The sequence below is a fragment of the Xyrauchen texanus genome, chromosome 36 (assembly GCF_025860055.1).
Source record: "Xyrauchen texanus isolate HMW12.3.18 chromosome 36, RBS_HiC_50CHRs, whole genome shotgun sequence".
NCBI classification, from domain to species: Eukaryota; Metazoa; Chordata; class Actinopteri; order Cypriniformes; family Catostomidae; genus Xyrauchen; species Xyrauchen texanus.
Window position 1 is genome coordinate 36,736,175 of NC_068311.1, and position 27,849 is coordinate 36,764,023.

General features: G+C 42.6%; 1 protein-coding gene across 2 annotated transcripts in view; it reads right to left on the minus strand.

Annotated features, from left to right (window-relative positions):
* The window catches only part of LOC127629872 (beta-secretase 2-like), a 39,543-nt gene extending 14,566 nt beyond the window's left edge, over nt 1-24,977 (minus strand). For both annotated transcript variants that reach the window (XM_052107156.1, XM_052107155.1), the window contains exons 1-4: nt 24,602-24,977; nt 4,537-4,625; nt 3,608-3,824; nt 2,614-2,745 (exon numbers count right to left, since the gene is read on the minus strand). In XM_052107156.1, coding sequence (XP_051963116.1) covers nt 2,614-2,745; nt 3,608-3,824; nt 4,537-4,625; nt 24,602-24,877 — 714 coding nt within the window. In that variant the 5' untranslated portion in view covers nt 24,878-24,977. The remainder of the gene's footprint in view (nt 1-2,613; nt 2,746-3,607; nt 3,825-4,536; nt 4,626-24,601) is intronic.
* Between the last annotated feature and the right edge of the window lie 2,872 nt (nt 24,978-27,849).

The following is a 27,849-nucleotide window of genomic DNA, read 5'->3' on the forward strand; positions in this document are numbered from 1 at the left end:
ATTCTTTTACACAGTACAGCATATCTTATCACTGTTATGCTGATGATTCCCAATTTTATTTCCCAGTAAGTGTAGACAAGAATGGTTAATCTGAGAACACCCTAAATTGCTTCAAAGAGATTAAACATTGGCTGGCAATCAACTTCTTACAATTAAATGAAAGCAAAAATCGAAGTTCTTATTTTAGGTTCCTCCATATCCTCCTTACCTGGCCTGGTTGCCCAGTTAGGCCCTCTGTCACCAAATGTACAAGATCATGTGAGGAGTCTTGGAGTGATTTTAGACTCCTTTAGACTCCTGCTGTTGTCAAGGGTAGCTTTTTTCACCTTAGTTGTATCACTAAAATAAAAAATATTCTTTCCCATCAAGACTTGGAAATTGTGATCCACTCACTTATCACATCTAGGTTGGACTATTGCAACTCATTGTACATTGGTCTGCCCCAAACTGCGTTATCCTGCCTACAGCTTGTTCAAAACGCAGCAGCTAGGCTTTTAACAGGGTCAAGAAAGAGGGACCACATTTCTCCGGTTTTAGCATCTCTACACTGGCTTCCGGTGAAATTCAGGGAAGACATTGTGCCCAGGGGCCTCTGGAATCTTCATCCGGGCCTGGAGGCTAGTCAAATATTTCAGAAAGGCTTTGGACATGGTTCAATGTTAGACACAGGACACACCCCACCTCACTGCGTCTCCTATCTGCTCTGCTCAGCAGGATACACTGCGTCTCCATTTCCAGCGCTACCATATTGCTAACAGAATGTGCCAGCTGTGGGGACACTCTTTAGCTTCTCACTAATGACACACGCTGCCCTATAGTACATGTGAGACACACTGTGCAATTATGATTGTGATTGATAATCAATGGTATGCGCTTCTGCTGAAACCATCAGTCCCCGTTATTTCAATTTGTGTTTGAAACTTCAAATTGTTTTTAATAGCAGATATCCTGGTGAAAAAGGACACCATCCATGATTCTAAGGGGGAATGTCCACCAATCAGGGAGTACAAATGGCGACAAACTAGGGCAGCAATGACCAGCCACATCAATGTCGCACTGTTAATGATGCAATTGAATCGGACTCCCTACATTCTCAAACTAAATATACATTGACTAGCCAAAACATTATGACAACCTGCCTAATATGCTGTTGGTCCTCCACGTGCTGCCAAAACAGCAATGACCCACCGACACTCCTGAAAGTGTCCTAAGGTATCTGGCAAAAAACATTAGCAGCAGATCCTTCAAATCATGTGTGTTTGAAGGTGGAGCTGTCATGGATTGGACTTGTTGGTCCAGCACATCTCATAGTCGCTTAATCGGATTGAGATCTGGGGAATTTGGAGGCCAGGACAACAACTTGATCTCTTCATTTTGTGCCTAAAACCATTCTCAAACAATGTCTGCAGTGTGGCAGAGCACATTATCCTGCTGAAAGAGGCCAGTGCCATCGGGGAATAGCATTGCCATGAAGGGGTGTACCTGGTCTGCAACAATGTTTAGGTAGGTGGCACATTTCTCTCTTAACCATTATTAAATTTGTCTGTGAATTCTGTCAAAGTAGACCTTCTGTCGGTTCTGACCAGATGGGATAGCCTTCTTTGCTCTCGTGCATCGATGAGACTTGGGCACACAACACTAGGTCATATTACGGTTTGTCCCTGGTCTGGCAATAACAATTTGGCCCTTGTCAATGTCGCTCAGGTCTTTACTCCTGCATATCTCTCCTGCATTCAACATGTTGACTACGAGAACTGATTGTTTGCTTACCATCTAATCTACCTAGACCTTGACATGTGGCATTGTTAGGAGATGATCGGCTACTGAAAATGCCTCTGGAACCAGGACAGGTGAAAAAGTACTGGGCACTGTTGTGCTCTTTTGACAAAGTCTGGTCCACTCTGCTTCTTATTCTGGCATGGAACTACCAACATAAACTGCTAAAAAATAATTTCTACCTCTGTGTTTATGCCATGTTTTCCAGCAAAATATGTAAACATCCATAAAACAATAAACATTAACTTGCAAAATGACAAGATATTAAGGGGCAGATTCACGAAACATTTGCGCCACTTTTAAACGTGGTATTTCAGCACAAAAACCCACCTCTTATTCACTAACATCCCGCAATCTAGTTAAAGCAGGTGTAGTCAGTGCTGAAATGACACTGCTTTTTTAAATCACTGTCATTCTTTCCCGTGCAAACTTGCCTCCTTTCTATATAAATTAGGCTTGTTATAGATTGCACTTTATTCTCAAATTTATATTTTTACTTGACCGACACAATTAAAATTGTGCTATTAACACCCAAGCAAAGCAAGCGGTTAACCGTATTTTATTTACAAAAGATGTGTGTGTGTGTGCGCATTTTCTATCCAAACCATTGTATGGCCAAAATTTGCTATTTGCTATAAAACACTACAAATTCTGATGTAGCTATCTTAATCCTTCACTACCTCCAAATATGGTTTGAGTGACTGGATCACAATGCATTTCAAAGATTCATTGGATTAAACTGTTGCATTGTTTAATACAGTTGAAGATGTGAGACCAGTTTTACTATTTTGGATTGGGTGTGTATTTTTGAAGATCTACTTGGGGTTGGGAACACACCAGACTGCCACTAGCTGGGTCAGTTGGGGTACTGGCAGAGACTCCTGCACCACACATCTGCAGAGAGAACATATCTGGTATACCGGTCTGCCGCACAACAGAATTGAAGAAGGGCTCCACCAATGGGTCAGGCTGAAAAGAGGAAAAGACAAATAATATCTGATTTAAGAAACAAAACAATTCATTTAAATTTCAATCATCTGAACCATTTTGGCATTTTGCAATAATCTGCTAATTTTGAACTTGTATGTAATTTATCATCTGACTAAACATTTAACACCAATTGATTAAACAAACAACCCTTAAAAAAGGCAGTACAATGGCCAGAAATGAACTGTCAGAAAATAAATGCAAATCAAAGTGACAAAAATGACATAGTAAAAATGTTCATGAAAATCAAAGGCAGGGAAATGATTGCCCATTAATAAAAAACAAAAGGTAATTTATGAAGCTGGGTGGTACCATGGTACAGTGATGGTATCATATGTATCTGATTATACCATGTTAATTTGATAATTTGACCAATTTCCACATTAATCTACTATCTTTACATGGAACAACAGGATAATTCAAAGAATGCTGTCTGCTGTGGTACATCTGGTAGTAGCATCATAGTACTTTTTGGAAACTTTTATGAGTGAGTTATAAATTAACATATAAAAATAAAATAAAATTGAGAAATATTAAACAATTTAAATCCAAAGTAAGTCTTTCAAACTGTTTTTTAATTATTATTATTATTTACTTCCATGAATTATTGGCAAAAGTGCCAAATCTACATGCTCTATACTATTGTGTAGACTTTCAAGAGTATATTATGGAGTACACCACTATCAAACTTAAAACACCACTGATGTTTGAGTAGATGAGCCACACCTTTGTGACACAAAACTTTAACATCCTAGCTGAGATAAAACAGACAGTTACACCCAGCTTTAAGTAACACACCTTTCCTAAATAAACCTACTCTGTAACACACAACCATCTGACTTACTCGAGCCAGGAGAGGGTATGCAAGGCCCAGAATGCCTTGCCAATTGATCCTGGGTAGGAAGAAGCCTTTCGAGGCTAGAATTGCAGCAATGTTGATGGTGATGCTGCCACTGGGTCCTTGTGGAATGGTGATGTAGTCAGTTCCCAGTTCCCCCTCCCATTCTCCCTGCATGTATTTCACTGCAACGGCCCGCCTGGTGCTTTGATATGTACTGGAACTGAGAAAACCAAGATAACATTGATTCATCACTAATGAACTGCTTTCAAATATCACTTAATGGTATGCATAAAAAGCAGGAATGTAATAATGTAACACAAAAGTTTGTTTGTGATTTAACGTCATGCCAGCTTCCATGGCTTTTTTCATGATGAAAAACAGATTAATATGTACCAAAGGTACAGTGACTAAAAACCTATTTAGTGTTTTTTAAACATTTTTTGAGAACCATGAATCTGGTCTGACTTTGTTAAAAGTGTGATCTTATGGGGCCTGGGTAGCTCAGCCAGTATTGACGCTAACTATCACCCCTGGAGTTGCGAGTTTGAATCCAGGGAGTGCTGAGTGACTCCAGCCAGGTCTCCTAAGCAACCAAATTGGCCCGGTTGCTAGGGATGGTAGAGTCACTTGGGGGTAACCTCCTTGTGGTAGCGATTAAGTGGTTCTCAATGGGGTGCGTGGCAAGTTGTGCTTGGATCACGGAGGGTAATATGAGCCTCCACATGCTGTGAGTCTCCACGGTGTCATGCACGGCAAGCCACATGATAAGATGCACGGATTGATGGTCTCAGAAGCGGAGGCAACTGAGACTTGTCCTCTGCCACCAGGATTGAGGTGAGTAACCGCACCACCACGAGGACCTAGAAAGTAGTAGGAATTGGGAATTCCAAAATTGGGGAGAAAAGGGGAGAAAAAAAATTGTTTGATCTTACAGTGGTATGTTATAGAAGTGTGTGATGTAGGGATGTGCTGCTGCAGCTACAGCAAAGTTGCTGCTTCCAGTATCGACCAGGATGTTTAGCTGCAAAGACAAAACACTTGCGTCACTACCTGAATTAACACGTTACCATCACAACACCGTGGTTTGTGGCTTGTTTGTTTGGCATATAGAGAAATAACAGTCCCAGTTTAGAGAAATATTATGGCTTAAACATTTTAAGCTCTGTTAAATACTACAGAAAATAATTTCAATTCAACCCTCAGTTTCTAGAAACAAATATAAAATGTAAAATAATGTACTTACTCAATGGAATTCTGTGGGGCAATTGTACTGTAAGCTTTTAAAGAAGATATGAAGCTTGAAAATGTGTAAATTATTCAATAAAAGATGTTTATTATTTGAGCTGTAAAGTCATCTTAATCATCCTTATGAAATGGGACTACTTTTCTATGCAGAATAAATTCTTATGGGTTACTGTCGACATTTCTGTGGGTGTTGTTTACTGCATGTAAAAAGTGCTCTCTCCCAGGTATCCTGGAACATATCTGTGGCAGGGCAGAGGGTGGGGCAGGGTCGTGATCCTACACACCCGGCTAATCAAGCCTCTGAGGTATAAAGGTTGACTACAGAGGGTCGTGCGGGAGAGAGATCGTTTACAGACATGTCCGTCATGTGTGTGTTTATGTTGTCTTTTAAGTTTATCATTAAAACTATTATTTATATTGAAAAGCCGGTTCTCGCCTCCTCCTTGCCCATCTTTAACCGTTTTACAATATCATTCAAAAGTAACTAGATTTACATGGCCATAATATGAGTTGGATTGAATATAATTTGCAATTCTATCATGTCTCATGCTAACATGTAGAATGTCACAATCATCCACACTGGAGAAAATTTTATTATAATTAAATGAGACAGAAAATTATATTTACATTGCAATATTTAAAGTAACTGATTTTAACATCAATCCTGGCTTTTATAACATCTTTATACAGGTATTAATATATTCATATATATTCTGAATAAGACAGATATCATAAAGATGTTAGCTGCAGACAACAGAAGTACTTTAAGACTTAATGGTAACCCTACATGGAGATAACAATATATATATTTGCAATATAAAGACAAAAAACATCACCAGATAAATACATTTTTATACTTAATTAAAAGGCCATGTAGTGCTTATAATTCAATTCAATTCAATTCAAAATGCTTTATTGGCATGACTGTATATATTACAATATTGCCAAAGCTTGGAACACATAGAATAATTATAAAGACATCAAAATAATAAAGTATATAACTTAAATTTAAATGTACAAATTAAATTCATTGGACAAATTAACAGTGTAACAGATTACAATATCTGTGAACATTCGATACCACAGTGTTTTAACACATATACATAAATACACACACACACATATACATTACTGACGGTCACTGTGGTGGACAGTAGGGAAACACATTGATATGCTTATATATCAGCATGAAATATGTATACAAGCTTATTTAGCAAATATTAATTGCATTCACAGAAGTGTCAGAATTACCTAATTTTGAGATGACAACTCATATATGCTTTGGTTTGAAGGATAATATTTAATCACTATATTAATTCACATCTCTTGAAAAAAGAAAAAACCAAGTAACACTGGCTATAATATAATGTAATAAATGAGATATGATAATAAAATATATTATAATAGTATGTTATAATAAAAGTTATTTTTAAATACAACTGAATTGTAAACAATGAATAAGAATGTGCACAGTGTGATTTCAAGTGTAGATTGGATGGCTGTGTTCCAGTCTCCATTTATTGTGCATGGCTCAGAAAAACATTTGTCAGACCGATTATGCAACAATCACAAGGATAAAGCAATATTTTAAATAAGCATTAATAAAATTAAAATGCAGTGATGATTCTGTGAAGCCAGTATGACTAAATTCTAAACTTAACACTCGACACCATCGAAGACTTCACACAGCAGTTCTCTGCTGTGAAGAAACAGAGGCAATACAGCACATCTTGCCCCTGCGCGGCACAAGAGTATGTACCCCGTCTGATCAGCGAGGGCATCCCCCTGTGGCATCGAAAGCCCAGGTGGCTCCGCCCCAGTCCGAGCAGAGTCCTCAGCCCCGGCATAGAGCCCCCCGCAGGAAGCTGACGCCCCCACCTCAAGGCCTGGCATTAAGACCCCCAAGAAGGCTCCAGACGACACATGGAGGAAGATGTCTGCTGGAACTCTGGAGCTGGTGACCAGACCACTCCATCCCCCGGTGGAGGGCCGGGAGGAGAATCTTTTGTTCCTCTTTTGTTTTGTGTTTGCCACACCCTGGACAGACTGCGGTAACCACATTGTCAAAAATCTCTCCTTGTGTCACACGGCCGCCGTTACCTCGCGCAAAACCCCCCCACCTTCGCACGTCCGGCTGCACTGCATAAACTACACCCCCAGCCAGCCGGTTGTGACGAGTCTCGAGGAAGGCCCAAAAGGCCCTCCTCCTCAGATGCCAACCCGCCAAACACCAGGTACGCAGAGCAAGGTAAGTGCTTTGAGGGTTCCCTCAACTCGGGTCGAAGCAACCAGCTCGACGTGGCATATTCCTGCTACCCCCACCGCGAGGCCCCACCCCCAGGTATGTCAGATGCGATTGTCCCTTTAGTGCCCCTCGCCTGGAGCTTGGATACATGGCTAGTGCTTTCCAACATGTCCGACTTGGCTATGCAATTCAGTTCACCAGGCGACCGCCCCGGGTTCTGCAGCGTCCACTTCACGTCAGTGAAGGGCAAGAACACCAACATCCTGTCCATGGAAATCACGGTCCTTCTGCAAAAGGGCACGATACAGCTTGTCCCTCCAGCCGAGATGAAGCAAGACCTTCATCATGCTGAAGAAAGGTGGTGGGTTGAGGCAAATCCTGGACATGCAAGTTCTGAACCGGGACTCCTGCACAGACTCCTGTTCAAGATGCTGATACAGAAGCACATTTTGCCATGCGTCCAGCATCAAGATTGGTTTGCGGCAGTAGACCTGAAGGATTCGTACTTTCACGTCTTGGTTTTACCTCGACAGAGACCCTTCCTATGGTTTGCTTTCGACGGCCGGGCGTATCAGTACAAGGTCCTCCCTTTCGGCCTGTCCCTGTCTCCTTGCGTCATCACGAAGGATGCAGAGGCAGATTTTGCCACGTTAAGGGAAGTGGGTGTCCACATGCTCAACTACCTCGACGACTGGCTGTCGAGCGCACGCAGTCAGTGCTGAACAGCCTGATGTCATTCAGGCTCCTGGGGCATATGGCATCCTCAGCGACAGTCACGCTGCTTGGGTTGATGCACACAAGACCGCTTCAGACTCGAGTACTGAGGTAGGCATGGCGCAGCGGCACACATCACGTGGTCATCACGCCAGTCTGCCACTTGTTCAGCCCTTGGAGAGACCTTAGGAGTCCCCCTACAGTAGGGGTGTCCAATGTTTTTTTTTTTTTTTTTTTGAGTAATTTAATAGATCTGGACCAAAAAAATTAAAAAGTCACATCACTGACCCATATAAAAATAAAATATATATTTTTTTACATTATATTGTGTTGATATTCTGTTAGCCAACAAAATGGTTGATTTCAATAGACTAGATTAGAAATTATTCTAAAGTTTAGTTTAGAAAAGTGACAAAATAGGTTAGAATACAAATGCAGAAATAATAGGCTACATAGTTCTGAGTACTCAATTGTAAATTCAAAAAATCTATGTCTTGTTCTAGTTTATATCTAATATATTTTTCCAAATATTCATGCTTAAACATCAACCACCCATATCCCTCCAATCCCTTCTGACACGATCAAGCCCGCCAATTTAACGACTCCATACATATGTTTCCATTTGCCAGGCAAGCATGGAATAATGTTGTTTGAGCGCTGGTTTAACGAGGGGGAACTAATGAGGTAACAGAGCTGTGCCATCACATCTAGTTGCCAAAGAGGCCATCATGGGCATTCCTCATCGTTATTGCCATCATAATATACACACAGCTCTGCTCCGCTGCACTTATCCTAACAGCTTCATTTAAAAGCAGTTTGACTCAAACCCAGGAATGCATTTTAATGCCATGTTTGAATTGTTATTAAGTAATGATTTTCTCTCTAAATTAGAGAGAAGAGAGGAATTGTAATAGATTGACTTTGGCTATATTCTGAACAGTATACTAAACACTGCCCACTTTACCCTGTACACTTGCTAATATATCGGACAATTTTTTTTAAAATTTCGACCAAAATACGGGTCATCTCGGCACATACAGTACAGTTAGCAACCCTAAGTAGTATGGTTGTATACTATTCCAAACATGATCTCATAACTAATGTGTGTTTCTGGCTGGGGCGTGAACAATTTAAAGAGGAATAATAGTCTTATTGTGTTTGCAACCAGAAACCTTTGTGAATAAGCTAATAGAGGCAGAACTTCATCAGGATTTTACATAATTGTATAGAATTCACCATTCCTACCAGGCTTTATTTGGAGACAATTGTTGATGAGTGTTCTGGCAACCAGTACAAACGAAGTAGTATAACACAACACCTTTGAAAACATCTTAAATATCTGTGTACTCTGGGTGGACTTTGCAATGTTGGCACTGGACAGATGGTTAATTACGCATATTGGAAAAAGTTCTTGCATTCTGACTGACAGTCTAAATTGACTACTGGGTCTTAACCCTAACCCTACCAGTCTACAAAGCTGGGCAGTCTGTCAGGTAACATGCGGGAAACCTTTCTACAATGTACATGAAGCGCACCCTAAAAACAATTGTTTGGAAGATATATTTACATGAAACTGAATTCGCAGGCCATTGTTCTTCCATTTAATCCATCTGTAACTGACTGGATTATGAAATGTGGGCATTACATAGAAGAGAACACATGACAACAAATGGCTACTTAAATTTTTTTTAATGTATGAATGTACCTTTGGTTAACTAAAGTAGGGAATGAGAAGTTGCATCAGTAGCTGATGCTTTGGAAAGCTCCTACCAGGAGTGATGATCTATTAAACCCTATAGATTCACGGAAATCTTGATTGGCAGATGCTGCTTGGTGCTCGACCTCTCATGAGCTTGTCATCATGGGAATATAAACTGGAGCACAGCACCATTTTATCAGGATTTTTCAACTGAAGTTGAGAAGAGCTATCTCTTGGTCCCTTAAAAACAAGAAATCATTAGTGCGGCAAAGCTATGCAACATCTTGTTTCTTTCATTCAGGGAACCAAGGTTAAACTTATAACAAAGATCTTCCCTTTCAATGGTGATGGTGTTGGAACTGTATATCATAACACCATGCTACAGATTCACACTCTTCTGGCATGCTGTCAACATAATAGTGGAGCTGTACTGCTCACGTTTCCTACAATGGCGAGGAAAGAGACAAGCGAATTCCTGACAAATTTAGACACTGGGGCACCCATAGACCTGCCAATAAACTTGGTGGCTGGAGTGCCAATTTGTGGCACGGAGCATTTAACAAGCATTTTAAAAGCAGCAGCCCCAGAGACCTGATATCTTGCTGAATAGGGAGAATGTCAAGTCATATTAAGCTGCATTGTCCCATTTTCTAGCCCGCAGGGGGAATTTAGGTAAGCGCCTCACCTGAGCAAGTACGTCACACTAATAAAATCTCAGAGACAAAAAATCCCTGACATCATTACCAAAGCCAAACATGAATGATTGTGGTGCGCTAAAGTGAGCCGCAAATCACCATTTGTGCACTGAAAAGGCAAAGCAGCTTGAGATGGAGTAGAGGAGAGACACAAGGCTAGATAAGGAGGAGAGGGCACCAGCATCAGCTTTCCCTAAAAGCAAGCTGAGAGCAAAGAATATTGAGTATCATGCACTCACAGTGAACACAATCAATCTCCACGAACAATCTCCATGTCAGCTTGGGCTCAGCCCAGGCAATAAACAGTGCTCGTACTGAACAGGTGAAGCCAATTGATATGGAGGCAAGTGAGGCTTGGGTCGGCAACAAATCCTCTTAAAAATCTCAGCACTCCATTTCCCATCCTCATGTGCCTCCCTCATGTGGACCCTCGGTAGCAGGAGGAAGAGTATTTCAGGACGAACGCGGATTCAGCTTCCAGAATTAAAGCAAGTCAAGAGCAAAGTGTCTCAAGTTTCATGAACTCACAATGAATGCAATCAGTTTCAACGAGTGCTGTTTACAAAACAGCGCCCATGCCTGTCAGACAGAGGGATATCACAAATTTTCATGTGCTTGTGGAAACATTTACAAAATATATTTTCACTGCAAAGAAACACAATGTAATCAATATCAAACCCAGAACTGTTCAAAAGATAAACTGTTAGTCAGGGAGAATTGACAAATATCCACTCGCTGAAAAGGGGTGCAAATCTAAATGACAAAGAGTCTGGTTTCCAGGGTACGATATATTTTTATTGTGACCCCGAATAGAAAAATTCAGATGAAATGGCGCTGTGCTCCAGTTTATATAGCCACGATGACACATGCATGAGGGGTGGAGCACCAAGTGGCATCTGCCTATCCAGATTGGTGTAATTCTAAAAGGTTTAAGAGATAGTCAACCCTGGAAGGCACTTCCCATTTCAGCTACTTACACAGCATCGAAGTGAAAATGAGATTTGAGCTTCAAATGTTTACAGATAGTTACACCACAACGTTTTTAACTTTAAGCCCGAGAAACAAATATCAAAATGACTTTAATCTCAGTGACTGAAAACATGTTCATTATCGAAGAGGTAATAAAACTGTTTTATGTGAATTTGAAAGTATTTTTGAGTAATTTCATAAACTTGTACAAATATATTTGCGACCCAGTTTTGAGCAGGATTTTTGAGTGGGACGTGGAGGCTGAGGGTCAAGCATAATCTTTCCTAACAGTAAATGTATTGCAATTTACTATTATTGCAGTGACCTTTATCACATTAATGTTAATTTACAGCAAAAAAAAAAAAAGTTTGTCTCGTTTTCCAGTAAAAAAAATAACTAAATCGAAATATTCTTAAAACAATATATGTATTTACTTGATTGTCTTGTTTTTAGAGAGATCTGACAAAATATAATAAACTTTATGCTTAAAACAAGAAAGAAATCAAATCTGCCAATGGGGTAAGAAAAATAAACTTGTTTTTCCTTTGAAATAAGTTAATAAATGTTAATAAGAAAATAATGTTTTCTTTTCTTATTTTCTTTCTTCTTTTTTTTAAAGCATATACCTCACTAAATTTTTTTAGATTTATCTGAGAACAAGACAAAATATCTAATGCCATTTTGCTTGTGAAGTAAATATATCTTGTTTTCAGAATATTTCAATTTTTTTTCTTTTTTTTTTCTGGAAAACAAGAAAATACTGATTAAGAATCATTTTATTTATTTATTTATTTGCAGTACTGGCATTAAATTACTGCATTAACTACTGGCAAGACATTACAACAGTAGCCTGAAATAATGGCAAAATAGCTATTTGAGTGTTGGTTAACATTGTTTCCTGCCTAGGTGATGTCAGCCAACAAGAAATGTAATTTCAGAAGAGGAGCAAGTCTTTACATTTTGAGGAAAGAAATGTATTCTTTCTTTTGAAATAATGTGTAAAGATGATTTGTGCACAAAAAGATAATTAAGAAAACAAATGGGTCAGTTTTTATTTTTAATGTGGACTTAAAGGATACATTGCTTGCTTTGGCAATGTTCCTGCCACTCTGGCACAAAAACTCCAGCCATGCTACATACTTTGTGACTACTTTTCCAGTAAACATTTTGCCAATCCACAACAGGACCCTGGCACACACTAACTCTCTTCGGTTCCAAGATTCTGGTCCCTTCCCTGTGCTTTCTTCACCCTCCTTTCATCGCCCCCATGGCTCCACTACTGGTGAAGCATACTCTAATCACCCCTATCAAGGTGGCTTAGCTAATTGGCAGGCACTTTGTCACTGGGAACGCATCTGCTACCTGTTTGTATCAATTAGCTGATGTGAGGCACTTCAGCCTGATGCCTCAGCCATAGGACACATTCCGCAATTAGTGGCTTGTTTAGGAAGAGTGCCTCAATTAACATGAGTGCTCTTAATTACATATTCGCAGAGGATGCGGGAAGATCCTTGCCTCTTGCAGTTTACCTTATTCATTTGTGATGAGATGCAAGAATAAGCATGTTGTACAATTACATAATTTTATAACATTTCCAGAGACACACTATGAGATGTAAGAATGCTTTGATCTGACTACAATGCAACTTTTCTTTAGAAAATGAAAAATATTTGGGCTGTAAATTGATAATTTTTTTAAATCTAATTAATTACATGATATGTCAATTAATTCAGTGAATTAATCGCAATTAATTGCATATATCGATATTTGCAAAGGTCCCCAAATAACAATAATTCAATATGATTAAAAAATTATACTGAAATCCTTATAAATAGTATATATATACTATTTATAAGGATTTCAGTATAATTTTCAGTAAAATATATATATATATATATATATATATATATATATATATATATATATATATATATTATACACACACACACAAACATATAATAAATATAATTCAGAAAATGTAAATGAATTACATTATTTTGCTAAACAAGTAAAGCAATGATTAGACAATGCAAAAAAAGGCACTAATTTGTTTATTTCCATATCATTAAACATAAGCCTATCATTAGTCCACAGCAATCCACTTTGCAATTGAATTCTGAATCAGTCCGAGGTAGACTTATTATAAGGGCTTTTTAAAGGATGCATCTATGTACAAATGCATCATAAATAAGTTTTCAAAGCTTTGACTTTGGTTGCGTCGCACCATAAACAAAGATAGGTAAATTCACAAAACAGTTGTGCCACTTTTGCGTGTAGTATTTATATTTGGGGGTGGGGGGGTGGGGGGTGTAGATATTCTGCATATTTTGTGTTAACATCTGTTCTGCATAACACGGCAGCTCATTTTTGCTTGTCGTATTCCAGATTACCAGTCCAGCCCTGGTACCCGCCCACTTCAAGCACTGCTAACCACCCACAATCTAGTTTAACCACCACAATCAGCGCTGAAATTGCACAGCGTCTTCAGTATTTAAATTAGGTAATTATAATTTCTTTCTACGCAAACACGCCTCCTTTCTATGTAAACTAGGCTTATTATGGATTGCATATTCACAAAAAAATGCTTGATACAATTTAGATTGCACTATTATTGCCAAACAAAAGCAGGCAGCAAAATAATTTTATTTAAAAGAGATGTTAGTGTACATTTTCTATAGATTTTTTTCAGCAGTAATTCAAATAATGCTCAAATGATGGAGAAGAGCATTGTAATCTGGCATTTAACTAGATGCTCTGGGTAATCAAGCACACTTTCCACATGTTAAAAAGACGATTCAGGTATGGATCACAGTAGTCAGTGATGCTGCCCAGTTCTGTCAAAGTGTGTCAGATAATAGTAGTATGCTGCATCCTCTGCTATATAGCACTAAGAATTGACCCACAAGCTCAAAATTGCACAAGCAAATAACATTCAGCAGCTATTTTTGTGGGCGCGATTGTGCCATTGCCTGATATACATAATTAATTTAGCTTATCGGGTGCTAAACCAGTGGATAAACCAGCAGACAATACTGCAGAAATGTTTCTGTACCCTTCCCCAGATCTGTGCCATGATACAATCCTTTCTCTGAGGTCTACATTTCCTTGAACTTCATGGCTCGGTTTGTGCTCTGACATGCACTGTTAACTGTGGGACCTTATATAGACAGGTGTGTGCCATTCCAAATCATGTCCAATCAACTGAATTTACCACAGGTGGACTCCAATCAAGTTGTAGAAACATCTCAAGGATGATCAGTGGAAACAGGATGCACCTGAGCTCAATTTTGAGTGTCATGGCAAAGGCTGTGAATACTTATGTACATGTGATTTTTTCACTATAGAAACAGCGATGTCCTCTGCCATTTTAAACAGTATGTATCCAATGTGGAAACTCTGATAAAAGGTAATCACTTGAGTTCTGTAATAAATCAGTCTGTTGTGTCTCTCAGCATGAGCCTTAATCCTGAAGTTGTCCGTTTAAAGCCATTTAAAGCTATTTCCTAGTTTTGGTAATGTATTAGTAATACGAGCGATCAGTGAGCGCAGTTCTATGTAAAAAATGACTAACGGATTCACTTTACATCACCAACTGGCTAATATTAGACACAAAAATTATCTTTTGCCACCACCTGCTGACTAACATATGTAATTTAAAAAATAAAGCCAGTAACTCCTAACAGATACACTTTAGTTTAGAACAGCATTAACGTCTAGGTTATGTATGTAACATCTTTTCCCCGATGGAGGGAACGAGACGTTGTGTCAGAGAAGCGACACTAGGGGTCTCTCTTGAGCGCCGATATTCATCTCTGGACTATGAAAAAAGGCCAATGAGAGTTGGCAACCAGTATTTGCATGTCCCGCCCCCGGACATACGGGTATTTAAGCGGCGCAAATACGGGAGTTCATTTAGGATTTTTCTGAGGAGCCGGAAATGGTCCGGCCACAACAGTGGCTCGGCTCAGCGACGTGGCAGGGGAGACACAACGTCTCGTTCCCTCCATTGGGGAACGGAGGTTACATATGTAACCTAGACGTTCCCCTTCTGTCGCTCTCTCCACGTTGTGTCAGAGAAGCGACACTAGGGGTCCACTTATAAAAGTGCCACGCGCTGAACCATGTACGTGAACTGCTGATACAGGAGCGAGCAGGTATTCTTACGTGCAGGACGACCAACTGTATCAGGATGCACGTACCCTTCCCCAATGCCCCATTTAAGCCATCAGGATTCCTTATCGTTACTCGGAATTGGGAACAAGGTGCTGGCTGCCAACCTGGGAACGGGCCAAGCCTGGCCGGGCCTCTTTTCTCTCTATGTTTCTTGCATAGAGCAACTTAGGCCGGGGCCCTTACACGCATTGAGGGAAGGGGGTCTTAGCCCTTATTCAGGGCGGAGAAGACCCTGCGGAGGCCACGCCTACCCGAGAGGGAGGCAAGTTTAAGTGGCAAAACCATCAGAGGCCTGACTTAGGGCCTATGTGGAAAAGTCGGTGCGGTGGTGGATCCAGACTATAGAGGGGGAACATACAGCACGGCAACCGAGGCAGCCGTGGACTGCCTAAGGGAAGCACGGAGTCCGCTCGCCAGAGGGGACAGAACCGTGGCGTTACACACAGGGGGAGTCCGAAGGAGGCCTTACCTGTGGAGCACCTACACCAGTGCAGGGTAGTTTGCGGTACCCGCAGTGGCTTGGGTCGGCGAGTTCCTCCGCTGAACTGCGACCCACGAGGGCTAGGGATGAATCAACCAGTGTCCCAAACCTGAGATCTCCTGGGAATGAAGGCGCACTGTTTCCACTGGTTAGGGGGAAGGGCGCTAGGTGCAAGCAATTCACCCGGTCAGATCGTGAGCATGCCACCGAGTTCTACGGGCTCGGTACCTGAGAGAACACGGGACGATACTGACCCAACTTGGAAATTGTAGAATCTCGCGAAAGTGTTAGGTGTTGCCCAGCCCGCTGCTCTACAAATGTCTGCTAGGGCAGTGCCCCTAGCCAGTGCCCATGAGGACGCAACACTCCTGGTGGAGTGAGCTCGGACCCACAAAGGGGGGGGCATGGCCTGGGTGTGATAAGCCAGGGAAATGGCGTCGACAACCCAGTGGGCGAGTCTCTGCTTGGAGACAGCATTCCCTTTCTGCTGTCCCCCAAAGCAGACGAAGAGCTGCTCAGAGCGTCTAGTGCTCTGTGTGTGGTCCAGGTAGATACGTAAGGCACGTACTGGACACAGCAGAGAAAGGGCTGGATCTGCCTCCTCCCAGGGCAGCGCTTGCAGGTTCACTATCTGATCCCTGAAGGGTGTGGTAGGAACCTTGGGCACATAGCCCGGTCGCGGTCTTAGGATCACGAAAGTGTCTGCCGGACCGAACTCCAGGCAAGCGTCGCTAACAGAGAACGCATGCAGGTCCCCGACCCTCTTGATGGAAGCGAGCGCGATCAGCAGGGTGGTCTTGAGAGAGAGGGCCCTGAGTCCAACTGAGTCAAGCGGCTCGAAGGGGGGTCTCTGGAGTCCCGTAAGGACGACCGAGAGATCCCAGGAGGGGAACAGGTTAGGCCAGGAGGGAGCTATCCTCTGGGCACCTTTTAGAAAAGTCTCTTGGAAGTCGTGCTTACCAAGAGACTTTCCGTCTACCATGTCATGGTGGGCCACGATAGCGGCGACATACACCTTGAGGGTGGAGGGGGACAGCCTCCTCTCCAGTCTCTCCTGAAGAAACACGAGCACTGACCTAACTGCGCACTTCTGCGGGTCTTCGGCTCGGGAAGAACACCAATCGGCGAAAAGACGCCACTTTAGGGCGTAAAGATACCTGGTAGAGGGGGCTCTGGCTTGGCTGATTGTATCTACGACGGTAGATTGTAGACCAGCTAGATCTTCCGCATCCCGTCCAGGGGCCAGACGTGGAGGTTCCAGAGGTCTGGGTGCGGGTGCCAGAGCGTGCCCCGTCCCTGAGAAAGAATGTCCTTCCTCAGGGGAATTCACCAGGGAAGGGCTGTCGTGAGGAGCGTGAGGTCCGAAAACCAAGTCTGGGTAGGCCAATAGGGGGCTACCAGAATGACTTGCTCCTCGTCCTCCCTGACCTTGCATAGCACCTGTGCAAGAAGGCTCACTGGGGGAATGCGTACTTGCGCAGCCCCGCGGGCCAGCTGTGTGCCAGCGCATCTGCCCCGAGGGGAGCCTCTGTCCAGGCATACCAGAGCGGGCAGTAGGAGGTTTCTTGGGAGGCAAACAGGTCTACCTGAGCTTTGCCGAACCGGTCCCAAATCAGCTGGACCGACTGGGGGTGGAGCCTCCACTCCCCGCCAGGCAAGCTTTGTCTTGACAGCGCGTCCGCTATCACATTGAGGTTGCCGGGGATGTGAGTGGCGCGCAGTGACTCCAGTCGCTGCTGACTCCAAAGGAGGAGACGACGGGCGAGCTGTGACATGTGGGGGAGCGTACTCCACCTTGGCGGTTTATGTAGGCTACGACCGTGGTGCTGTCTGTCCTGACTAGGACGTGTTTGTTCCGAGTTAACAGGAGAAACTTCTGCAGGGCCAGAAAAACAGCCAGCAGCTCTAGGCAGTTGATGTGCCAGCGCAGCGAGCCTCGGTTCCACCGGCCTGCGGCTGCATGCCCGTTGCACACGGCGCCCCAACCCAATTTGTAAGCGTCGGGACACCTGCTGCAAGGGTACACCTGCCCTTAGAAAGCAGAGGTCTGTCCAGGGTTTGAAGGTTTAGCGGCAGGCAGAAGTAACTTTTACGTTGTGCGTGCCGCGGCGCCATGCTCACCTCGGGACTCGAGTCACCTCGGGACTCGAGCCAGTGCTGAAGTGGTCTCATATGCATCAACCCCAGTGGCGCGGCCGCCGCGGAGGATGCCATATGCCCCAGGAGCTGTTGGAAACGTTTTAGCGGGACCACGGCGCCTGGCTTGAAGGAAGCGAGGCATTTCAGCACTGACTGAGCACGCTCGTTGGAGAGACGTGCTGTCATTGAGACTGAGTCTAACTCCAGACTGAGAAAAGAGATGCTCTGGACCGGGGAGAGCTTGCTCTTTTCCCGGATGACCTGAAGCCCCAAACGGCTGAGGTGCCTGAGCACCTGGTCTCTGTGTGCGCATAGTAACTCTCGAGAGTGAGCCAGTATGAGCCAGTCGTCGAGGTAATTGAGTATGCGTATGCCGGCTACTCAGAGCGGGGCAAGAGCTGCCTCTGCGACTTTCGTGAAGACGCGAGGGGACAGAGACAGGCCGAAGGGGAGGACTTTGTACTGATACGCCTGGCCGTCGAACGCGGACCGTAGGAAGGGTCGATGTCGAGGGCAAATTGAGACGTGGAAGTACACGTCCTTCAGGTCTACTGCTGCAAACCAATCTAGATGCCGGATGCCAGATAGAATTTGTTTCTGGGTGAGCATTTTGAACGGGAGTTTGGACAAGGTCCGATTGAAAACTCGCAGGTCCAAGATCGGTCGTAAGCCGCCGCCTTTCTTGGGTACAACAAAGTAAGGGCTGTAGACACCCTTCTTCATTTCGGTTGGTGGGACAGGCTCTATCGCGTCCTTTAATAGAAGGGAGGCGATTTCTTCGTGCAGGGAATGGGCATGTTGGCCGTGTACTGCGGAAAAATGTACGCGGGGCGCGGCTGAGATGGCTCTCTCTCACTACAAGAGAAAGCAGAGATCGCAACGCTGCCGCGGCTATGTTCTCACACTGAAAACATAACCCATTGGAGAGAATGCTCATCCCGAGCTCGGACAGAAACAAGCAAGCGTGCCGGGAGGCGGGGGTTTCGAGGGGTTCACCCGGCGAAACGGAGTCCGTCATTGTCCCCAGATCGTTTTCATCGCCTGCGGCGCCTGCCTCAATCCCGTGGGAAGGAGGCGAGGCGCGGGGGGCGGCTGAAGCGGCTTTCTCTCACTACAAGAGAAAGCCTACGACCGCAATGCTGTCATGGCTATGTTCTCGCACTGAAAACATAGACCATTCATAAAAACGCTGCCTGCGTGTGATCGCAACCCAGGAATGCAAGGCAGTTAGCTTTTTTTGCTTGAAAATAGCCTTCGTCTGTTTCTTCACCACTGAGGACTGCTGGGTGAAGTCGTCAAGTGGTGTCGCCCAATGGACGGAGCTGGGAGACGGGGGCGTTTGAGAAAGCGTGGTTTGTCTGCCTCCCGTACTGCCTGTCCATCGTTGCGTTTCTGGACCACGGAGTGGCCATCGCCTGTTCGAGTGCAGTTCCTGCAGCACGTCAAGAACAGGACTACCCAAGTGCAGATTTTGAAGTGCCCTGGCCCGGTGGACTTGCAGGAGGGGGCCATGGCGTGCAGGGGGGAACGGTCTGGGACCGTTCTACCACCGAGGGTAGCGAGAGCGGAGGAGCGAGGAAGCTGGGCTTGCTCAGCTCGTCATGCACGTCCGGGAAGGAATCCAGGGAGGGGGGGCGCGGCTGTGAGCGGCGCACATGCCCGCGGAACCAATTAAGCCCGGGAAGCATAGTGGACCTTCTTGCGTCAGGTTCAGACTGGGCGGAGACCCGAAGGTGGCGCCCAGGCGAGTTATCCGCATCCGACGCCGCTGTTACGCTCTCCGATGCAGCGGTGATGTCATCATCCAATGCTGGGGAGCTCGAGGGACCGAACGGTAGGCCGTTAAGCGGGCCGCACTAATCCTGAGCTCGAGGGAAGCAGGCAAGCGTGCCGGGGAGGCGGGAGGTTTTCGGGGGGATTTACCCGGCGAAAGCATCCGCTATTCTCCCCAGATCGTTCTCCATCGCCACGGCGCCTGCCTCAATCCCGTAGGAAGGAGGCGAGGCGCGGGGTGGCTGAGATGGCTCTCTCTCACTACAAGAGAAAGCAGAGATCGCAACGCTGCCGCGGGCTATGTTCTCACACTGAAAACATAACACATTGGAGAGAATGCTCATCCCGAGCTCGGACAGAAACAAGCAAGCGTGCCGGGAGGCGGGGGTTTCGAGGGGTTCACCCGGCTAAACGGAGCCCGCCATTGTCCCCAGATCGCTTTCATCGCCTGCGCGCCTGCCTCAATCCCGTGGGAAGGAGGTGAGGCGCGGGGGCAGGCTGAAGCGGCTTTCTCTCACTACAAGAGAAAGCCTACGACCGCAATGCTGTCATGGCTTTGTTCTCGCACTGAAAACATAGACCACTCATAAAAACGCTGCCTGCGTGTGATCGCAACCCAGGAATGCAAGGCAGTTTTTATGACCGTCAGAGGTGGGGACACATCAACCACATCCAGAAACTACACAGGGGCGGAAATATCGTCTTTAAAAAGACGCGTCCTGAGAAGGACGTTCAACGCCGCTGTGTTTTGCTCTTTAGAGCGAAATTATTCTTTTAGAATAACTCTTTCGAGTTTTCTGCGCTGGGCAAGCACCCAGGGGCAAGAATGCACAGCCATGCACGAATGAGAACGCCGCTGTTATGCGCCGTCAGATCCAACAGCATGCAGAGCGTCAGAGGATTAACCAGGAACTTGGTGTGTAACTCGCAGCAGAGTTCATGCACGACCATCGGCTCCGAAGAAATTTTCTGAATGAACTCCCGTATTTGCGCCACTTAAATACCCGTATGTCCGGGGGCCGGACATGCAAATACTGGTTGCCAACTCTCATTGGCCTTTTTTCATAGTCCAGAGGTGAATATCGGCGCTCAAGAGAGACCCCTAGTGTCGCTTCTCTGACACAACATGGAGAGAGCGACAGAAGGGGAACACGGAGTGATACACACACAGTGAAGCGTCTGAGTGCTGATGCTGTCACATCATCAGTGCTCATGGAACGTCTCTCGTCCAATCAGATTCGAGGACCGGAACTAACTGTGGTATATGTAAATATATAATATTTATGAATGACACTGCTCTGTACACACACACACTCATTCAATACACTTCACGAGTTGCGCAGCATTTGAGCAGTACTCACAAACAACACCTCAGATGTAGATGCTCAATAGTTAGTTTCACTTAAAATATGCATTTAGAATGGCGCCTGAGGTTTATTTTTACCAGAATTTGAATAAGAAGCGAATTAAACTACTGTGAACTTGCCTACAAACAGACACATACAGGACTTTAGAATGTTAAAAAAATGCCTGAGAGTTTTAAAGTTAAAGGTGCATGATTGAATTATATTACTGTATTTAAAATTCTTAAAGTCAATAATAATTATAATAATAACTATTAGTTTAATAAATAACTGTGAACGAAAAGTGAACTGATATCTTAAAACTAAATTGAACAAAAAAGGAGATCTGAATCCTGACGTCCAGATACAAGAACACTTACAAAAAACGTACTGTTAATTTTGCTGATTCATTATCCAGTAGACAAATTAAAAAAGTTTTTCTTAATAAGCTATACATTTATATAGAAATAATGTGTAGTTAGAGGTTTGTGTTTCTTTACATATAAAAGAGTTCCCCCAATTAGTTCCACACAATGAACTAAAGATATTATAAATGGAATATGCAAAAAAAAAAAAACAACAACACTGCATCGGATCAGTATTGGCAGATACTGAGATTTCAGATATCGGAATCGGAACAGGAAAAAGTGGTATCGGTGCAACCCTATGAATAAGTTGAACAATGTTGGTCCACAAATGTAACTTTCAATATTCCAACAACACATGGTGTGGTTTAACACAAATTATATTATTTTATCATCTCAAGTAAAACCTTTTATTTTTTATATAATACAAAAGCAAAACTAACTGACCATGAAGCCGGTACAGGGAAGTGGGCAAACACGCCTCCTTCAGGCCCTAATCAGAGTCAGCTGCTCTCATTCAGGGGCCTGCTGTCATGTGAACCCATGTGAGTCGACTCTCACATATACTCAGCACAGAGATCAAGGGCTCAGTGGTTTCCCTCCTGTGCCTGGGGCATTTCAGAGAGACCTTCATATCACATGCAGCCTGAATTGATATGCCGTTGATGCCTAAACTACTGATCTGAGATCAGTCTGCCCACCTTTTCTGTTTGGATGAGAAGCACAGTAACAGCTGACCTGAGATCAGGGTTTTATAATTTTTTTAAATTTTTTTTTATAAAGACTGAGGAAGGTCGACCTTAAGAGAACTCTTAAAGCACATTTAGTATAGTGACCACAGAATGTATTTGGATACCAGAGGCGTTTCCAGCATTGAAGGAAATCCGACAATTTTATTTTCACACTAGCAACCACTTCTCTGTAGTTCAAAGCTGGTGAGAGAGTATTCTTTGAGTTCTGCTCTTGCTGGGCCTGTTTCTACAGTTCCTAAATCTTCCACTCTAGTTCTATCCTCAACATCCTCTCTCCTCCCTGAATCATCTGTGATGCAAAAGAACAGATACAGCACATAACTTATTGCAAATCAGCTTGAAATAACTCATTCATCAAGTGCTACATATTTCAAATTGTAGACCAATACCATTGAAGAAAATGTATTGGGAAGAGCAGATCAGTGGGATTGCCCTAAGATCTATCATGATTCTTGAATTTTCATGTACATTACAATAAAGTCATCACAAAAGAGTTATATTATAGTGAGTAAAGTGAAGTAAAAAAAAATGTTTTATATAAATAATTTCATTTTTTTTTTACATAAATATTCAAAATGATGTATAAGATCCTAAATTAAAGCAATACATGAATGACTTTAGTCTAAGTTCATTGACACACCATGGCATCGAACTGTATATAATTCTCCATGTTCCTCTGTCAAAATCCTTTCATTAGGATCATTGGGATAAGAAATGTTTCACTTTTAACTTTCTCTAAAGTAAAGTGACTGATTAATTGTTACCAGTTTCCATGCCTGATTCTGGCACATCTTTGCTACCCTCAAAGTGTATATTTACAACAAACTAATATCACAAAACAAGTCACACATACATTTTATGCTAATGCTTATTGGTTATCCTTAGAGAAAATAACACCTAATAAACAAGAGAATTATGCTCCAAACTGGACTCAAACCACAGTCTCTAGCTTGAGAGGCAGATGCGCTAACCACAAGGCTAGAGGTTACAACATGTGATACCAGTCAGTAGCAGACGTCTTGAGGTTTAGCCTACTGTGGGTGAAAGCCAGCCAGATGATGATCTTTAGACTTTAAGGACAAAAACAAATGCGAATTCTTACCCACTGACTTCTTTCGGAAATTTTAGAAGCTTCATTTGCTTCATTTTTGCTGTCTTTCCTGCTAACTGCTGTTAACTCGCCACTAAGTAAAGTAAGTTGATGTCAGCTCCTCCCCTACCTGCTGCATATTCAACAGAGAGGAAGAAACGGAGTTGCCCATAGGCTACCGACAGCAAAGGAACTTATTCTATAGGCTAGATTATGCCTATGTCTATTTTTACAGGCTGTATGCAGTATGTGCAAAGCCAAATCACAATGAAATAAGGCAACTTATGATTTCGGAGGTTTACATAGGCTATTGTCCGGTTTCATATTTGTCAGTCAACTTTTCAAAATACATTCGGGGCTACACTCAAAACATTCAGGGCTGAAGCCCCGGCAAAATCGGCTGCCGCCGCCTCTGTTGGATACCTACTGAAAGTTACACTTTAAATACATTAAAGTGTGCATTTAAATAATACATTATAACGGTATACATTATACCGTTTAGCATCAGCAAAGCAATGATGCTACAGCCTCTCTCTGAACCAAGTTCACTTTTCCGAACCATTTTTGCAATGACTTTGCTAGGACTGTGTGAACTTGAGACGAACCGACTTCAAAGTAACCAAAGACGTGATACTATGGACATATTCCACTACGGTTTAACATTTAGTGTCGAAATATTCTTTGGCGCCACTATATTACATAATATGGGTGAATTTTAAGGAACTATGACAAATACTGAGCGCAATTTTATTTAAAGTTTAAAGCAAATGTAATATGTCCCCTATATCTTGAATGGCCACTAAATGTAATGTTTAACTATTAAAATGACATCCTTTACACGTGCAGAAAAGCAAATATGTTGACATTAAACAAATGGAGTAGAGCTACTGTTTGTTCAGAAAGCTATCTTTAAAATAAATGTCACTGACTTTGATGTTTTATCTAATGCAATGATATCCATACTTTTTTTTTAAATGTATCTTCTGTGTCCAAATACTTTGTCTTATTTTGATAAGCATATCTATAATTTTATAAATTAAAACTTCACAACTATTTCTTTAAAATATCCAATGGCATATCCATCATTACAATACGTTAAACGTGTCCAAATACTGGGATCAGAGTGTTTAAATAGAGACAATGATGACTAATGAGATTTATTATTTTATATATATTTAAAATGTAAATGTTGCAACATATCATGTGCATTATCTTGGCTGGACAGTTATAAAAAAAAATAACCTTTTTTTATTTCAAAACTTTATTACTTAGGATGTTAAATTAAAAGATGATATCAAAAAGTTGGCAAATTACCGTCTGTCCCGGTGTCCCAATGGCCATCTGCATATAATAACCTCTCCCTGAGTCTCCTTTTAAATTATTGATCATGTCCAGAAAGTTGACAATCCCCGCTGGATCCGATGCCAGGGACAGTCCGCTCTGAACTGCGCCTTCATTCTGTTTCAGAGGCCTGAGGTCCAAATGCACGGACGCGTTGAAATTCCCAGCGAAGATTTTTAAGGGTATTTTAAACACTGAATGTGACGTCCAGAACGAGAGAAAAAGCAGCAGAAGCCGAAAGAGCCGCATCTCGCCAAACTTCACGGTGATCAGGCACTCAGCTTTGCTTCAAAGAGCAGAATTGATAACTTCACTTCCATTGTGATTACTGTTTCAAAGATCATTTTAACCAGACCGAGGACGCAGGAATATTAGTAGCCTATGTGTGGAAAGTAGAGAATTAATAACTTCCTGAAAGAGCATATGACGGAAACGTAAATATACGCAAACATTCCAGTGCGCAATGAAACCAGAGGCAGGAGCAGACTGGCTATTGGGAGACACGGGACTTTTCCAGGTGGGCCAGCCGCAACTCGAGGTCGAATGTGCCTCAAAAACGCAGCATGCAACTTCCAACCAACACCCCCGCACAACAACTTTTGTCAGGTTTTTATTTAAAATCCAGGACCAATTTCTCTTCCCAGTCCACCCCTGACCACAGGCAGGAGAGAAGGAATGAGACCACATCTATTTGAGCATAACAAACATGTGTAATTTTTTTGTGAAGCGTCAGATTTTAAAAATAAAATAAAATAAAAACCTCACACTCAGGTCTTTAGAGGACAAAATTGTCCATGTCAAAAAAACTGCCATAAAACTATTATATATTAATATTATTTTCCACGTTCACTGATTTAATGCCACTGTTTATTTTTACACACATACAAATTTCTCAATACAAAAAAACACTCTTACCTTCACATCCACACAATTTTAGCTGCATAATATATTCAATTGGCCTGCAGTGCTCTATAATACAGCAAACAGAAAATAGGAAGAAAAAAAAACATGTATTTTCTCCATAGGCTAATCGTGAGAAAAATGGCACAATTTGGTGAGAAAAAAATAATATACATATATTATTTTTATATACATATACAATATACATATATATACATTGAAACCAGGTGCTCCAGAATGAAAGAATAATATAATAGAATTCATGATTTTATGCTTTAATGGCATTGGGATCAAATGTTGCCATTTTAATGGGTTTCAAAGGGGACATTTTTATCATTAAGGTCCTGATTATTATTATTTTGTGTAAACAGTTTATATTATAGATGTATAAAAGGAACTGAGATTGAAATATAAAAATTCCCCCAAAAATACACACCTTTGGCAAAACGTACACCATTGGCATTAACACAGCCAAAATGATAAAATTTGATAATAATAATAATAATAATTTGAAAGAAATCGTATCAACTGAAATTTGAAGAAATATTATTTTTTTTAATGATAAAACTTTAATAGTTAGAACAAAAATGTAGAAACTATGTATGAATGAAAATTTATAATAAATTAAAGAATTATCATATAATTTAATGACAGTCAAACATTTCAAACATTGGTCCAAAGTAATAATAATACTCATAATTCATTTAAATTCAATATAATAGCCAAACAAAAAACATAGAAAAGTCAAAGAACAATATTATTTAGATGTATCCTATGACATTAGATTATTATTGTCACACAAGTGGCTCTATGAAAGAAATCCTGATTGTCAGCCCCATTCAGTTTTTTAGCTTGGCATTGTACATGAGACATTATAGGTCATTTAAGTGTTTCAGTGAAAAAGACATAAAAAGGTTAGAGATTTAAAACTCACTAAATGTTACCAAAATGTAAAAAAATAAAACAAATAAATAATAATAATCAATTTATCAACAATAACTTACAATAGAGAATTCAGTTATTTCTAAAAGTGAGGGAGACATGTTGCCCCTATATCAAATACTACTATAATAATAATAATAATAATAATATTAATTAGTTTATATATATAAGACGTTAATATGTTGCCACCTTCAGCTGTGTGATTTACAAAATGAAGGTGAAGGTGGCACAAAAATGAACTTCTTGTGTTTTGAGAGAGTCATTAAACCATTGATAAATCACCGAATCAAGTCTAATCAAAGCGGCTGGGGCCCTTACATGCATCGTGGGAAGGGGGTCTTACCCAGTTTCCTATTCTTTCAAGGGGAAAAGACCCTGCGGAGACCACACCTGCCCAGAAATGGGGAGGTAAGTGGCGAGATACATCACATGGGCCCCTCAGGTCACATGTGGAAAAAATGGCACGGTGGTAGATCCAGCCTCAATGGAGGGGGGAGTTGCTACAGCACGGCGACTGGAGGGCAGCTGGAACTGCCTAAGGGAGACGCGGGTCCACTCGCAAGGGGACCGTACCGCTGAATATACACACAGGAGGAGTCCGCGCAGGAGTCCGGACCTGTGGAGCACCTATTCCAGTACAGGTACATTAAGTACCCGTAGTGGATTGGGTCAGCGAATTCCTCCGCCGAATTGCAGACCCATAGGGCTAGGGAGGAATCATCCAGTGATCCGAATATATGGAATCTCCTGGGAGAGAAAGCGCACAGTTTTACCTCGACCGAGGGAAAGGGCGCTAGATGCAAGTGATCCACCCAGTCAGTTCATCAGCGTGTTACCAAGTTCTACCGGCTCAGACATGAGAAGACACGGGACCATACTGACTCAACCCTGAGATTGTAAAATCTCGCAAAGGTATTAGGTGTTGCCCAACCCACTGCTCTACATATGTCTGCCAGGGAGGTGCCCCTGGCCAGTGCCCACGAGGACGCAACACTCCTTGTTGAGTGTGCTCGGACCCGCAGGTGGGGGGGCACGGCCTGGGTGTGGTAGGCCAATGAAATGGCATCCACCACCCAGTGGGAGAGCCTCTGTTTGGAGACAGCATTCCCTTTCCGCTGTCCGCCAAAGCAGACAAAGAGCTGCTCAGAACATCTAAAGCTCTGCGTGCGGTCCAAGTAGGTACGCAAAACACGTACCGGACACAGCAACGAAGCGGTTGGGTCTGCCTCCTCCTGGGGCAGCGCTTGCAGGTTCACCACCTGGTCTCTGAATGGCATGGTAGGAACCTTGGGCACGTAGCCCGGTCGTGGTCTTGGGATAACATTGGTGTCTGCCGGACCAAACTCCACGCAGGCGTCGCTAACAGAGAATGCTTGCAG